General features: G+C 42.7%; 3 protein-coding genes across 5 annotated transcripts; 1 reads left to right on the top strand and 2 right to left on the bottom strand.

Moving 5' to 3' along the window:
- Window positions 1-43: 43 nt before the first annotated feature.
- LOC103978749 (early nodulin-93-like) lies at window positions 44-1,026 on the bottom strand. Of its 2 annotated transcripts, XM_009394660.3 has the most exons (4): window positions 750-1,026; window positions 564-625; window positions 412-487; window positions 44-344 (listed from the first exon to the last, which is right to left on the bottom strand). In XM_009394660.3, the coding sequence occupies exons 1-4, from the start codon at window positions 811-813 to the stop codon at window positions 241-243; spliced, it is 306 nt and encodes a 101-aa protein (XP_009392935.2). In that variant the 5' UTR covers window positions 814-1,026; the 3' UTR covers window positions 44-240. The 2 variants fall into 2 exon arrangements, 1 of the variants encoding a protein (XP_009392935.2); XR_010494642.1 differs by lacking the exon at window positions 412-487 and having other exon boundaries at window positions 44-411.
- Window positions 1,027-5,774: 4,748 nt separating this feature from the next.
- On the top strand, window positions 5,775-7,627 carry LOC135632155 (formin-like protein 20). Its single transcript, XM_065140627.1, has one exon. The coding sequence runs from the start codon at window positions 5,803-5,805 to the stop codon at window positions 7,465-7,467; it is 1,665 nt and encodes a 554-aa protein (XP_064996699.1). The 5' UTR covers window positions 5,775-5,802; the 3' UTR covers window positions 7,468-7,627.
- A 149-nt stretch (window positions 7,628-7,776) lies between these two features.
- On the bottom strand, window positions 7,777-13,099 carry LOC135632157 (uncharacterized). 2 transcript variants are annotated; one of them, XM_065140639.1, is made up of 9 exons: window positions 12,846-13,099; window positions 12,690-12,745; window positions 12,042-12,216; window positions 11,492-11,580; window positions 10,826-10,958; window positions 9,638-9,730; window positions 9,395-9,497; window positions 8,048-8,488; window positions 7,777-7,917 (listed from the first exon to the last, which is right to left on the bottom strand). In XM_065140639.1, exons 1-8 carry the CDS (start codon window positions 13,011-13,013, stop codon window positions 8,109-8,111), a joined length of 1,197 nt encoding a protein of 398 aa, XP_064996711.1. In that variant the 5' UTR covers window positions 13,014-13,099; the 3' UTR covers window positions 7,777-7,917; window positions 8,048-8,108. The 2 variants fall into 2 exon arrangements, with proteins under 2 accessions (XP_064996711.1, XP_064996712.1); XM_065140640.1 differs by having other exon boundaries at window positions 12,042-12,204; window positions 12,846-13,098.
- Window positions 13,100-13,592: the final 493 nt, after the last annotated feature.

The following is a 13,592-nucleotide window of genomic DNA, read 5'->3' as shown; positions in this document are numbered from 1 at the left end:
TGGAAGCATACGTGTACTTGAGTGTCATGAGCAACTATTATCGATCGATGTCACACAAAATAATATGCATTGCTTGCAGAATGTGTCCCGAGTGCAGGATACAAGATTGGACAAGTGTGAATAGTTTTGATGCAGGCGTGTTTATGAACACTGCTGCAAATGAAGTGCTGATGGGCAGAGAACTGCCATTAACAGGCATCGATTCACTATTTACCAATAACATGTGGTGACACTCCCAAATTATGGGTTCTTGGGCACGTTAATGTTGCCTCCCTCGTAGGAGTTCTTACTGGCTGATGCCAACACCGTCTTGTCCGCAACTATGGAGTAGGCAGCTCCTGCGACTGCAGTTTAGCCATAGGCAAAACAGCAAGAAGAAAGCATCCAAACTAGAGGCAGTGTGTCGAGAACCTGTGGAGATGATGAGGGCTTGGGCAGTGGGATTAAGGTTGGATCTCGCCCATGGGAGAATCTTAAAGCTAGCCAGCTACGATGTATGAAACCGAGTTCATCGACCGATGGCCGAACACAGTCGAAGATGAAGTAGAGAAGAGGAGGCTTACAGTGGGGATGGCAGCTGCCACAGTTGCGACGACGGCGGCCTTCGCTCCGGCAACCACTCCCTCTGCCAGTTATTCCAAGGAAGATGACAAACAACAACCATATGTCAGGCGGGCTTGCAAGAAGCGTAATGGTCTTCTTTATCTTTGTTGTTGATCAAGCAATAGCAATGGTAACAATATAGATACCGTGGGAACAGAGCTTGGCCATGGCCAGCTTCTGATCCAGAGCTGCACGAGTGACCGTGCTCATGTCTCTTTTCTTCTCCTTAGCTAACTTGGAAGAGCAGAAAGAAGGTTGGCAGAAGACTGAATCAAGCTGGGGATGGGGATGCCTATGTATAAGCGAAGCAGTCGATGGTTTTGGTGTTTGGTAGTCGCTTGTTTTACAGTGTTTTCCGATGGGTTTTACAGTGCGCGCATGCTGGTTTCTGAATCCAAAGATCAGACTCACCCCATCGCCAGAGAGTTCTTTATTGCAGCTTTCGGGAGTGTTGTACTGAAGAAAGATTAAGCAGTGGGATAATGTGATTAATATAAGTAGAGGATGCATGTGCACCAACAGAAACCTTGTTTAGAACTATGTTATGGATGAGTTGAACGCATTTAATGCTTTCATTAAAAGCTGCAATGTTAGCTGCATCAAAGAAGGACAACACTAAATGCAAGAGACTGTGAGAGAGAGAGAGAGAGAAGGAACCAAACGGTGGGCGAGCGTGATGTGGAGCCCCTCGGTTCATGGCAGTCGGAGTAGCTAGCAAACGGTATTTGACCCCCGGAGGAAGAAGAGGAGACCGACGCACGACCGACCGCCATGGAACCCACGTCGGAAGGATGTGATCGGTGGATGCTTCGACTGCTGCTGCGTCGTCAAGACTTAAGTCGGTCAATGGCATTCTAACCCTCGATTTGCTGGTGTGACACACGTAATTACGACCACGTGGGCGGCGCCGGCGAGCGAGCCGCGTCTTGGGTCGTTACCCAAGTCGCTCACGGCCGTTGTCTCCGTGGATGTAGGAAGGAATTCATCGGCGTTGTTGACTTTGACCAGAATTCGATAGTACACTTCACATGAAATTTTTCATTACAATTTCCACTGTCACGTGTAATTTCATTGGGTTAGATCTCCGCTTTTATTCTTTGACACAATCCTCTCCGATCCCATCTAAGAGTTCACAAGTATTTTAATTGATTGGAAGTAAATCATCGATTAATAATCATTCCACACAATCCACATGATGTCTGGGGTGGAAGGAAAATATAATGTTACATTCCATTCGTTGTCCATGTGAGCAAACGTTTAAGAAAGATGGTTATGAGTTATCTCTCCCTTATCAATAACGTGGATAAGAGGTCAATGAAAAGTTATCGGAGGTCACACAATATTTCATATCCCTTTATAGCAAGGTATAAAAGCTTATCTTCTACACAATGAAAAGGGGGCTTATCTTTTTTGACTACTCACATACGCACTTATACACCTCGGATTACTAACTTGAGCATCAAAGAAATCATGTTGAAAAATCTCTCTTGACCTTGGACTTCATATAAGTGACACCTTAGGAGTTTGATGTTTCTTTCTTAGAAGCACATCAAACAACCCTACACATATAGGTTTACATCACGTCAAGTTGACCAAGATGTCAACGACTTCTTCCCTCATCATTTTGATACTAGAAGAAGTGCATAATATCATAGGAACGTCGGCCTACTGACCATCTAAATGAATGCTCGAGTAAGGTAACTTTACCCTAAAATCATAGTACTTTCACTCAAGAGAGGCAACAGTCACCCTTTCCGCACATGAATGCATCCACCTCGGCATGAAAACATCAATGCAATACTAGCATTTATTCAACAACCCGGGCCTCTCACCTCTTGGGATGATCCTGAGCCACTTGCTCGTCTCATGTCCGAATAAACCTCTATGGCAGGAGGCACAAGACAAAATGTACTCGAAAAGCATGAGTTGGGAAAGCCCAACCTGCGTTCGAAGAAACCTACCACATCAGGAGGCATAAGACAAAATATGCCCAAGGTGCATGAGTCGGGAAATCCTAACCCGCACAAAATGAACTCGTTATCATGGCAAGCACAAAACAAAATGTGCTCAAGGTGTGAAGGTCAAGAAGTTCGACCCCCTCCTCTCCCTAAGGCATGGAGGTTGAAAAACTCGACTTTGTTCAACCAATGTGCATCCCTCGATGATACAAGGAGCAAGTTAATAATGGATTGCCATTAGCAACATAGGAGGAGGTGATCCTGGATGAACATGCCAAATGAACTCATTTCAAATGATGTGAGGTGCACGATAGAGTAAACATACTGGACAAACTAAACATGCCACAAGGTTGGTAATGGATCGAAGAGGTATGAGTTTGATATGTCAGATGAATTAGACGTCGCATTATCACAGACTTAGCTGGTTTTGTATAAGTCATGCGGCACCCTTGCGTGTCCGTCTGTAAAGGTCAACCTCCTTGAAACCTCCTATGGTCCCTTAGGATCTATAAAAGAGAAAACGGGTTAGAGAAAATATCTCACTCGGGATCCACAAGTAATCATTTCAGGAAATACTTCATAATCAATACAAACTACAAACAAACTTCATAAGCTCTGAACGGTCGCATAACAAATGATCCAAAATGGTCCACTATATATCGAAAGAAAATGAGGCTGCTAAGCCTACTGCCAGCCCTTTGCATGCTATGCAAAGTATGAACAAACCAAAAGACACGGACATACATAGCATTACGTCGAAAATCTCATTTACAATTTTGCCCATGACAGCACGTTGGACCCCTCTAGCAAGAGCCCCAAACCATGCCTTTGGGTGGTGAGACAAATGATAGGGATTATATCGTCAGCTAATCGTCATCTAATACATAAATATTATATAGTGTCCAGGATAGAAGGAGAAGACAATGTCACCTTCCACTCGTCTATCCACGTGGGCAAGCGACAATTATGGGTTGCAATCCCCCCATCGACCACATGGACAAGAGGTCAAGAGGAGACTATTGGAGGTGGTTAAACGTTACCTCCCTCTAGAATATTTCATCAAATATTCTACCAATTTATGATCAGGTATAAAAGCTCATCTCCAACACAATGAAAAGGAGCTTTGCCTTTTTTGACTACTCGCCTCCGCACTCATACACCATGAGTTATTAACTTGGGCGTTAGGGGGATCAAGTTGAGAAATTTCTCCTCACCTCAGTCTTCATGTAGGTGGTACCTTGGGAGCTCGAAGTTTTCATCTTAGATGCACCTTGAACAACCTTGCACATACATATCTGAACCATGTCGAGCTAACCAAAACATCGTCCACTTCATCACTCGTCACCGGTCTTAGTGAAATTGATGAAATTTATGATATATGGAGGTCGGACGCTGATACACTTTAAATGCTTGTTATACATTTATCAGCCCCATTTACTTGATTTCCTAATCGAACTAATAGCTACTTATCATTCGATACAAGAAGACAGTAGTAGTACGGTACAAGATTTATGATATGAGATAATGTATGCTATGTTTTGTAAGTTAAATTGCAAATTAAATCTGAATTTGAATATCTTATGGCACAAAATTTAAGACATGATATCACTATATAATTTGACTCGCTGTGTGTCAACAATTATGAAGATCTACACAAGTATTTGATGTGATTACTATCACATTTAGCTAATAAACTACGTACTATAAGGTCGTCGGTCAGGTTAGAAGGACTAGTGTTGGGCAAGGATATGTAATCTTGTACTACTAGGTATAAATATACCTTTATACATAATAAATTATAGGGCAAATTTCAAAAGAAAAAACTTCAAAAAAATAAATTTCCAGTAGATTACCTGATTTTGTTTTATTCTTGTACAATGCCTATAATTTACTTAAAGAAAAGATTACCCCTAGGCTTCGTCCCGTTGACCTCCGTCTCGATGTCAACGATCGATTATGTCATCATTCTTATTTGCTACTCTTGTCGTCCTTCATAGTTGTTGAAGCATTGCTAAAACTTTGCCTTCACCCTATCATCTTTGTCGTCGACCTTATCAAAAGGGAACGGGGCTACTATGATTAAACTTTCCCTCCCTTGCATGATCCATTGCATCAAGCATTGCCCATGCCTCCTCTGAGTTATTATAGCTCCCCTAATCAAAGGGCTAAAGTAGATAGAGTCCTAGTAGACAGGGGCACGACGATAGGACGAAGACAATAAAAGCACTACATGAAGACTAGGGTAATTTTACAAGTGTGCAATTTCAACCATTGGCAATCGATACAATAATTTTACAACCAGGAGAGTTCTAATAAATACAGACACAATAACGAGCTGACGGGATAAAGGCGACAACAAGCGAGATGAAGATTAGGGTAATCTTGTTTTTAGAAAATAAGAGACACTGCATGAAAAAAAAAATAAAAACAAAATTTTTTTAGATATTTATCCTTAATTATATCTAAGCATTAGGAAAAAAATATTTGTAAATAATTAGTTCGAAAGTCAGTGTATACCAAATGAATCCAATAAAATGAATTCTTTCGTCAATGATTAGTAGAAGTTATGACCACAGCTTCACAGTGCTGTGCAGGTCAGGCACACCTCCAACTCCGGCCCCATTTCTTCTCTCTCTCTCTCTCTCTCTGTTCCCTTCGACTGCGATCTTTTACTTTTCCTCTCGTGCAAGCTTTCTCGCACAGCCTAAAACAGCCATCCCCCAAGCATTCATCAGAGTCAGTGAATGATCTCCTCTCTCACAACAATAAACTCGAGCTAAATCGCATCTCCCCTAAGAGCTGTTTCTTTTGAGCTAAGTCACGCCATGACTACGATCACCAGGGTGGTCGACGGCGTTGCCTGCTTTCCCGTGGACGACAAAGCAAAAGTACGAGAACAAAGCATGTCGCCTTCCCTCTGGAATCCAGCAGAAGCAAGCAAGGGTGAAAGCTTAAGAACGACCACGGTAGCGTCATCACTTCTCTCTCTCATTTCCTGCAACTCCAAAGCACACGTCAAGTCAAAGCTTACAAGCTTTAAGCTGATAGATGGATCCAAAAAGAATCTGCTTGCAGGATGAAAAAGCTGATGGTATATTATATTTCCCACAATCGTCGGGTAATTTGCTTTCAAGTTAAAGAACCACATCATCCCAACCTCTCACGTGTATAAAAGCAGCAGAGGAGGTAAGAGAAAGAGAAGAAAGCAAAAGGCTTATCTTTTGTCCTTCCTCGCTCCCCAATGGTAAGAGAAAGAGAAGCTTCTGCTTGTGTTGCTGGAATTCGGGTATGGGTTGTTCTTGTTCTGCTCTTCTCCGTGTTGGTGCTCCTATTCCTCCCTCCTCGCTCCCTCTCTTCCTCGTTCCGTGGCTCCCGTATCATTGTGGTAAGGAACGGATGGGATACCCTCAACCTACTTCTCGTCCTCTTCGCCATTCTCTGCGGCCTCCTCGGCCGCCGCTCTGGCGGCGACGGCGACGCTGAGAAGTCTCTTCAGGAGGCCGCCCCCACGGTGGGTTTTCGTGTGATGCGGAGCAGCAGCTCCTACGGCGATCTGAGGGCGGAAGTAGCGACATTTGGCGCCGCCTCCAATGATGGGTGGCGTTGCTACGATGATGCCCATCTTTGTCGCCGGAGGTCAGAGTCGGAGAGGTGCGAGAGGCAGAGGTTTGGGTATCTGGACCCGAAGACGATTCCGGTGGTCACGTTCGTTCTTCGACAGAGCTCCTCTACAAGATCTAGATCTCCGCCGAGTCCGCCGTCGCCACCACCGCGGCGGCATCCGGGGAAGAGAGCGGTAGATGGGCTTCCAGGGAGGGAGGCGGACAAGGCTGAGATCTTTCGATCAGAAAAGCCCCATCCACAGTCACCGCCTCCGTCGCAGCGCCAGCCTGGGAGGAGGAGCGACGTCGATAAGTTACAAGAGGACAAGGAAGTGGACAAAGATGAGATCTTTAGTTCGGAGAATCTTCATCCACGGTCGTTACCGCCGCCGCCACCGATGCCGCCCCAGCCGAGCAGGAGGAAGACCATGGAGAAGTTTCCGGCCGGGGAAATGAGGCAGATTGCAGAGTTCGCGATGAAGTCTCACCTGTCGTTACCAGCGTCGGAAACCTCGCAGCGTCGGAGAGGGAGCGTCGGGAATATTCCAAAATGGGAGGTGGACCAAGATCCTGATTTCCCACTCGAGAAGCCTCAGACACCACCGCCAGCGCCACCTCCACCACCTCAGCCGATACGATCGCCGCCGCCGGAGGAGGAGATAATTAGTCATAATAAGTGGAGCACTGCTGGGGCGAAGGACATCGAGACAACTGTCGCTTTGTCCTATCAGAAGAAGAAGAGAGGGAGCAAGACGAAGAGGTCTCCCGATGATACAACCCTGCAATACGAAGTCGTGGCTTCTTCCGCTCCTCCGCCGCCACCTCCACCCCCTCCGCTGCCTTCTGCGTTCTTCAACCAGCTTTTCTCCCGCAAGAAACTGGGAGGCAAGAACGGGAGGATCAACTCAGTCCCAGCAACTTCTCCACCACCGCCACCGCCTCCACTACCACCCGCGCTAACACAACACCATAGGAAGCAAGTTTTACACCCTCCCCCACCGCCACCGCCTCCCCTGCCTTCATCTTCGAGACGACCAGAAAAGTCCAGCCTTTCAAAGTACCCTTCCCCGCCTTCCTCTCCCCTTAGGGGAGAGACGGTGAGGTTTCGGCAAAGAGAATCAAGGGACGGGGCGTCGGTGTTCTGCCCGAGCCCCGACGTGAACAACAAGGCGGACCTCTTCATCGCTCGGTTCCATGCAAATTGGAAGCTCGAGAAGCAGAACTCCATACGTGAGAAGGAGCGGCGGAGGCGACGAAACCAACACGAAGCTGAATTGAAGATGGCCAGAAAGGCGTCCCAATGAAGCTCCGACGCGCACTCATTCTTCACCTTCTCCGGCGCCTCCGTAACGCCGCAATCAATCCATTTCACCTTCGTTCTTCTCCCCAACACAGTCGTCTCGACTTCATGGTAATAAAAGATGAACACTGCCATCATAGAGCGCAAATTTGGGCTTTAGATCATGTTTCTTGTTCTCTATTATTCTTATGCTGTTACATGGTTCGGATTCATAATCCTTTATGTGCTAAACTTAAGAAGGTAAGGATTGAGACCTGTGTAAAATTTGGACGAAGACTCTCCAACGCCAGCATTTAGTAGGTGGTGATCAACTAATCCCATGTTAGCTTAAAGCATGTAGCACCAACTCCGCTACTAAACATTAGCTCCTCCAACGTTTATACAAGTGGTGGGCAGCAGTGACACGTCCAAGTCATGTTGATGTTCGATAGCTCGATTCCATCAAGCATTGTGCCTGTGTTGGAGAAGGCAACAACAATAGGTGAGATGATGCTGAGCTACTAATTGGGATATTAGAAAAGCATGTAAGCTTTGCAATGTGAGTGATCTTAATGATGGTTGAGCAGAGAAACGAGGAAACTTACGGTTTCTCATTTGGAAGGTAGCAAGAAACTTGAATGGCACAGACTGCAAGCAATGCGCCTCCTAAATGGCCTCTCTTTTCGGGCATGACCTGCTATTGTGCCCTTTTTCCAAACACAACCTGCATGAGTAAGTTCTTTTGGTGACAGAAATCAGTGGGGTTTCAGTGCATGATGAGTTGCCTAATCCTGGCTGATTCAATTCGGTGCACGTTCTACGATTATGCCCGTTTTGGCCACACAAACTGCAATGGCGCGAGGCACTTTGGCTCCCTTTTTGTGGTTTTCTGTCTGATTTCGATTTACCACAAGTCCGTCGATTGTGCCCCAATATCCCGCATTTGCGACATCTGAAACGTATCGGAGCAGAAGTCTCCCTTAGAGTTGAGCAGTAGTGTCTCCGATGCCCTTCCTCCCCACAGATGCTGCAGTAAAATTTTACTCCTGTGGAACATAAAGGAAACATTCAACAAAACATCATATAATAGGTTCATAAAGCTAAGAAAGAATCCATAGGAAGGACTCTGATTGCAGCAATTTCTGAACAAATTTGGAAGTAAAAGATTGTTCAAGTTTTGCCCACTGCTCGCTCTTTCCTCTAGTTGTCTGTGTCACAAATTAGCAATTTCCGAGATAATGAAAATAGTACTAATCAGCTCCTAAAATTGGAATGTTTTTAGGGAGAGCTGCTCTGAAACAAACAATTTAATAAACATTTTCTTGCCCTGATCTGACTTTTGATGCACCAGTGTTGTGGTAAGGTAGTCTATGGTGCCCAAAAGCTGCTGCTGCATCAAGAACATGCATGTAATAAGCTTTTATTTTATCATATTATCTTTCCTCTTCACCCCATCACTTATTCTAGTGTCATCTGGAACCTACGCTAGACTGCAAGTTCCAACCCCCATTTCCCACTTATCTCGCTATTACTCGTAATTTTATACCAGTAAATCCTGATTATTGTTGTTCCTTTCCAATTATTATTGTTGGAGATGGCACTAAATCATTACCATTTTGTATGGAACACAGGAGTTGAGATCTAAGGGGGTTTATGCAGTACCAGCCAAAAGGCAGTTTGAGTTTAGAGTTGACAAGGTCCCATCTGTTCATGTAGTAGGCCATTGTGACTGGAACACCCATCATCAGATCCCACAATTTCTAGCACACTTCTCAACAAAACCTTGTAAGTGGATTAGTGGTACAGGATTTATCATAGGGTATGAAAATATGGGAGAGACTACACGATCTGGTACTATTTCCGGATTTAAGTTGCTTCGACTAAGATCTCATAACCAGTAAAACAAACTTGTGAAAGCTTGATCTAGAATGATTTATGTTGTGGGGACGAACCTTTCATAGCTATGCTTCTCTTGAGGCGATTCTCCGGATCACGGAAGAAGGCTTTCGATGCTTCAGAAGCCCGCTCCCGTGCTTCAGGAGTTCCTTTTGTTTTCTGAAAAATCAGCATGTTTATTGTATAAGGAAATGAATATGGTATCCCAGGTAACATTACTGTAACACACATACTTTTAGAATAAGTCTCACGTGACACTTCAAGCTATTACATTAATTGCGGCAATCCTAAGCTATTACCTTAATTGCAGCAATCCTTTGAGCTCGTAGTATAGGATCTTGATGTATAATCTTCATGCGATTACTAAATAGTCCTGTTTTAGCATTAAGGCTCTGCAACCATAGGATATGGGAAAATGGTAAGCAACAAGCACAAGTTAGTCAAAATAAGCATGCTCAAACATCGATCCTTCTTTGAAAAAGGCCCCTAAATCTAGATGTTTATAGTAAGCCTAAATAGGTCATCAATTTCATAACTTTTGTGCTGCCGATATTTTGTTCTCAACTATTTGTGGTCATCAATGTGGTTCCTTTCCACATTGATCACTGTTAATCTTTACTGGACAATTCAAATTTAGAAAGCATGCATGTCTAAATAAGTGTCTGCACCCTAACTAACAGAAATTCCAATACCAACAGCTAGAGGAGGATTGAAGCTTACAAGAAACACATGCATCAAAGCTCGAAAAACACAACAATCCAAGTAGCTCAACCAGGGATATAATAAATGTTAGCTAGTCCAAGGAAAGAAAATTCATCAACTGTCACATAATTAATTGATGAAACATTATTAAGAAAATAATAAGAAACATTATTAAGAAAATAAGTTGTCAACATTAAAGGGGTCGGATAGTGTTGGGAAGGATATTTGTTCACATCAAGAGGATGAATATTTGACAAAGTGGGTGGAAAAAGCATTTCTCCTTACAAACATTATCCATGTTAAGAGGTCTTTATTTTCCTCATTCTTTGGAAATGGAAATGAGTGTCTGTTATCTTCTTGCCTTCTCAAACTTGACAAAGCTATTATTGCATTTTAACACATTACAATATATATAAACAGATAAGAAGCGAGTCAAAGCTCTAGCAAAACTGGGCAGCTATAAAAATCTAGACTTGCAGTGCAGCAGAAAGAGCGTAACTCTAAAACTACAAGGATTGGTTGTTTACATAACATAATAAACTGCAGGTCATAAAGAAATTATAAGCTTGCACATGCAGAACCTTTAAAATGAGTCACGTGAAGACCATGTTACACCAAAATGGAAGTTAATTTCCAAAATAAGATAGGTTAACTATCACAGAACTAAATATAAGAAAGGAATCTAACTCATAATGATCTGCTTATCTTTAAGCTGACTTCAGGTGCAGCGATTAGTATGTATGCGGTAAAGTATCACTGCACTAAACATAAGAAGGGAATCTAACTCGTAATGATCTGCTAATCTTTAAGCTGACTTCAGGTGATGGCGATTGGTATGTACGCTTTGATTTTCTGGACACATCAACCTTTATATCCAGTTTGTCAACTTCATCGTCTTCCTTCACTTTCAGAGGAGAGCTGCAATTAAGATATGCATGGTTCAGAATGGTTTGCTCGTACAGAGGTAAGAGACTTACTGCCATTAGATTGTTGATAAACTTATGAGAAAAGAGCACATTAAATTCCACACAGATCGAGAATGTGCGACAAGCCCCACTGGAAAACTCAAGGAGAGTATAGAAATTATTACAGATTGCACAGATTCAGATGCAAGGTTGTACACTTTTGAAATGCACTTGACTAACCTACCAAACGTAGACTGGTTCGGAGCACCTTGTAAGTTCAGCTGTAAGACCACTAAATAAACAGTCACACAAGATATACCAAATATAGAATAGCCCCACCATGTACAACCTTAAATATTCATGTCCATTTGATGTATCTATTTAATGAACTTCTAATCTTTAGCAGCCCCTTCACACCTATGGTTACATATGAGCCTTAAATGCCATAACTTCCAACATATATCTAACTACTGGCAAAAACCAACAAAATGATTTAAATAAACATATTTCATGGGCAAAATTAAGTGGTATAACTTGGAGACTTACCTAGATCGAGCTCTTTCCCATGGTCGCTCATCAATCGACTCTTCCCATATTACACAATCTCCAAAGCACTGTCGGCAGATTCTAATACCCTGTTGTCATCTAAAATACTGTCAGTGCTTGTGACATCTAGATTGGCTTTCAAAAAACTCATGTCCATCAGAAAATAGTAAACCTATGTACATAATATGTGCCTATACAACCACTATCAACATGGAAAGGAACAGCTTTTGGAGAGACTCTTTAAGTCAGGGAGAATGTGAAGATGTGAGATCAGGAAAAGTCTCCACATAGCAACTGAAATGTGTTCCATCGAACTATATCACAACATTCTTAAAGTTTTTAAACTAGTTTAAACAAAGGACTTTGGACTCTGTGGATAATAGAATAGATCGATGTGTCAGTATACATAATACTGCACATCGATCGTACGGCGCTGGTGTGTATATGGATCATGTTTAATAAGACTTAATACTGCAGTGTGCATACAATTTGAAGTGATTTAATGTTAACAAAAGAACTCACAACGCAAGGAACAAGTAAGAGCAGACACCTTTCCATTGCACTGGGAGCAACCTGAACTTGATCTCTCTATATCACATTCCGTGCATGGCGTATAACCCCGTCCCCTGCAACTAGGACAAGGTAACTCTCGGATGTACTGGCCATTTGGACCAAACCAGGATCTTAGCTTTTGTGCACCAGAATGGACACTCCTGAAGAAACTTCTATCAGCATGAGACATAAAATAATGACTAATAAGTAACTTAGGAGGATGAAGAAATTTCATCAAAAAACTTTCTGCACATAACAACATGATTTTTTCATTACAGCTTTGCAGTACTTAGGTTGCATAAAATGCGAAGCAAATGTCAAAGTTAAAATACCCAATTACGTCATTATCGGAACACTTTTATGTTCACCCAGTTCTGCATCACAGTCATTTCCCGGACAGTCGTTAAACCTTGTGAAGAGTATTAAGCATCATCATTTGGAAATTCTTCGAACTGTTGATATAAATGCTTAGTCGAAACCACTCGCGAAGAGGACATTTCCACTAACCACATACAATGATGATTATTCTGTTCTACAGGATGTCCATTTCATCGCACATCACTTTATCAAAAATCGAATTTTTTTAATCATTCAACACGCAAGAAAATTAAGAAAAGCAGCAAAGCTAGAGAGAATACAGTCGAACCTTGGCTGCGGGTCGACATCGATCCCTAGCAGCTCCCTTGACGGATCGTAATCCAGCTGCAAAAGGAAAAAGAAGGAAAGGAAGAAACAAAGTAAAAACCCCATCGAATTTACGAAAGTTTTCTCAGTTTGTCTGGATAAGGCTCCTTTGGCATACCGGAGCAGAGTCTTGGCTGGCGGAAAAGGGGATTGGCCAAGGGGCGACCAGGCGAACCATTCGATTGGCCTCGAGAATGGCCGGGACGATCCCCCCGCTCCTCTTCTTCTTCCATCTCCCCGACGGAAGCGCCGAGACTCGAAGCGACGCGAAGCGTATCGACAACATCCGACGCGATTGAATGAGCAACGAGGAGGAGGTTTTTCTTCTTCCCCAACCTTTTCCTTTCCTTTGGTGTATGAATTCACTCGGGATAACAGCTTGTGCTTATGTCGAGAGAAACTCCTGCACGTGCTTCGCGTTCGTAAGGGCCCGTTGGGTGGGCCCCAAACAAATACTTGTCAACCTGCTCGTCACCAACCCGCTTGTTTACCATTGTCATGAGTGCCTCCAGCAATGGAGTTCTTATGGGACCCGCTTCTAAAGGACTACTTGATGAAAAAAATCAAATTGAGTATAAATTTAATTTTAATATGATTAAATTAGTTTATATATATATATATATATATATATATATATATATATATATATATATATATATATATATATCATTTGGATCTTCAAAAAATTTCAATACTGTCAAATCTCACTTCACAACTAATTTTCAACCATTTAAGATGAATTTAGATAATTTTAACCTCAAATGACTTGAGTCAGATTACATTATTTTTTAACCTCTATTGAAAAATAATGTAATCCCATTTAAAAATAGTCTAACTAAAGGATTTAAAAATTCAAAATTTATTA

Source organism: Musa acuminata, chromosome BXJ1-3 (assembly GCF_036884655.1).
Source record: "Musa acuminata AAA Group cultivar baxijiao chromosome BXJ1-3, Cavendish_Baxijiao_AAA, whole genome shotgun sequence".
Lineage (NCBI taxonomy): Eukaryota > Viridiplantae > Streptophyta > Magnoliopsida > Zingiberales > Musaceae > Musa > Musa acuminata.
The sequence above is the reverse complement of the archived record's forward strand: the minus strand, read 5'-3'. Positions and strand labels throughout refer to the sequence as shown.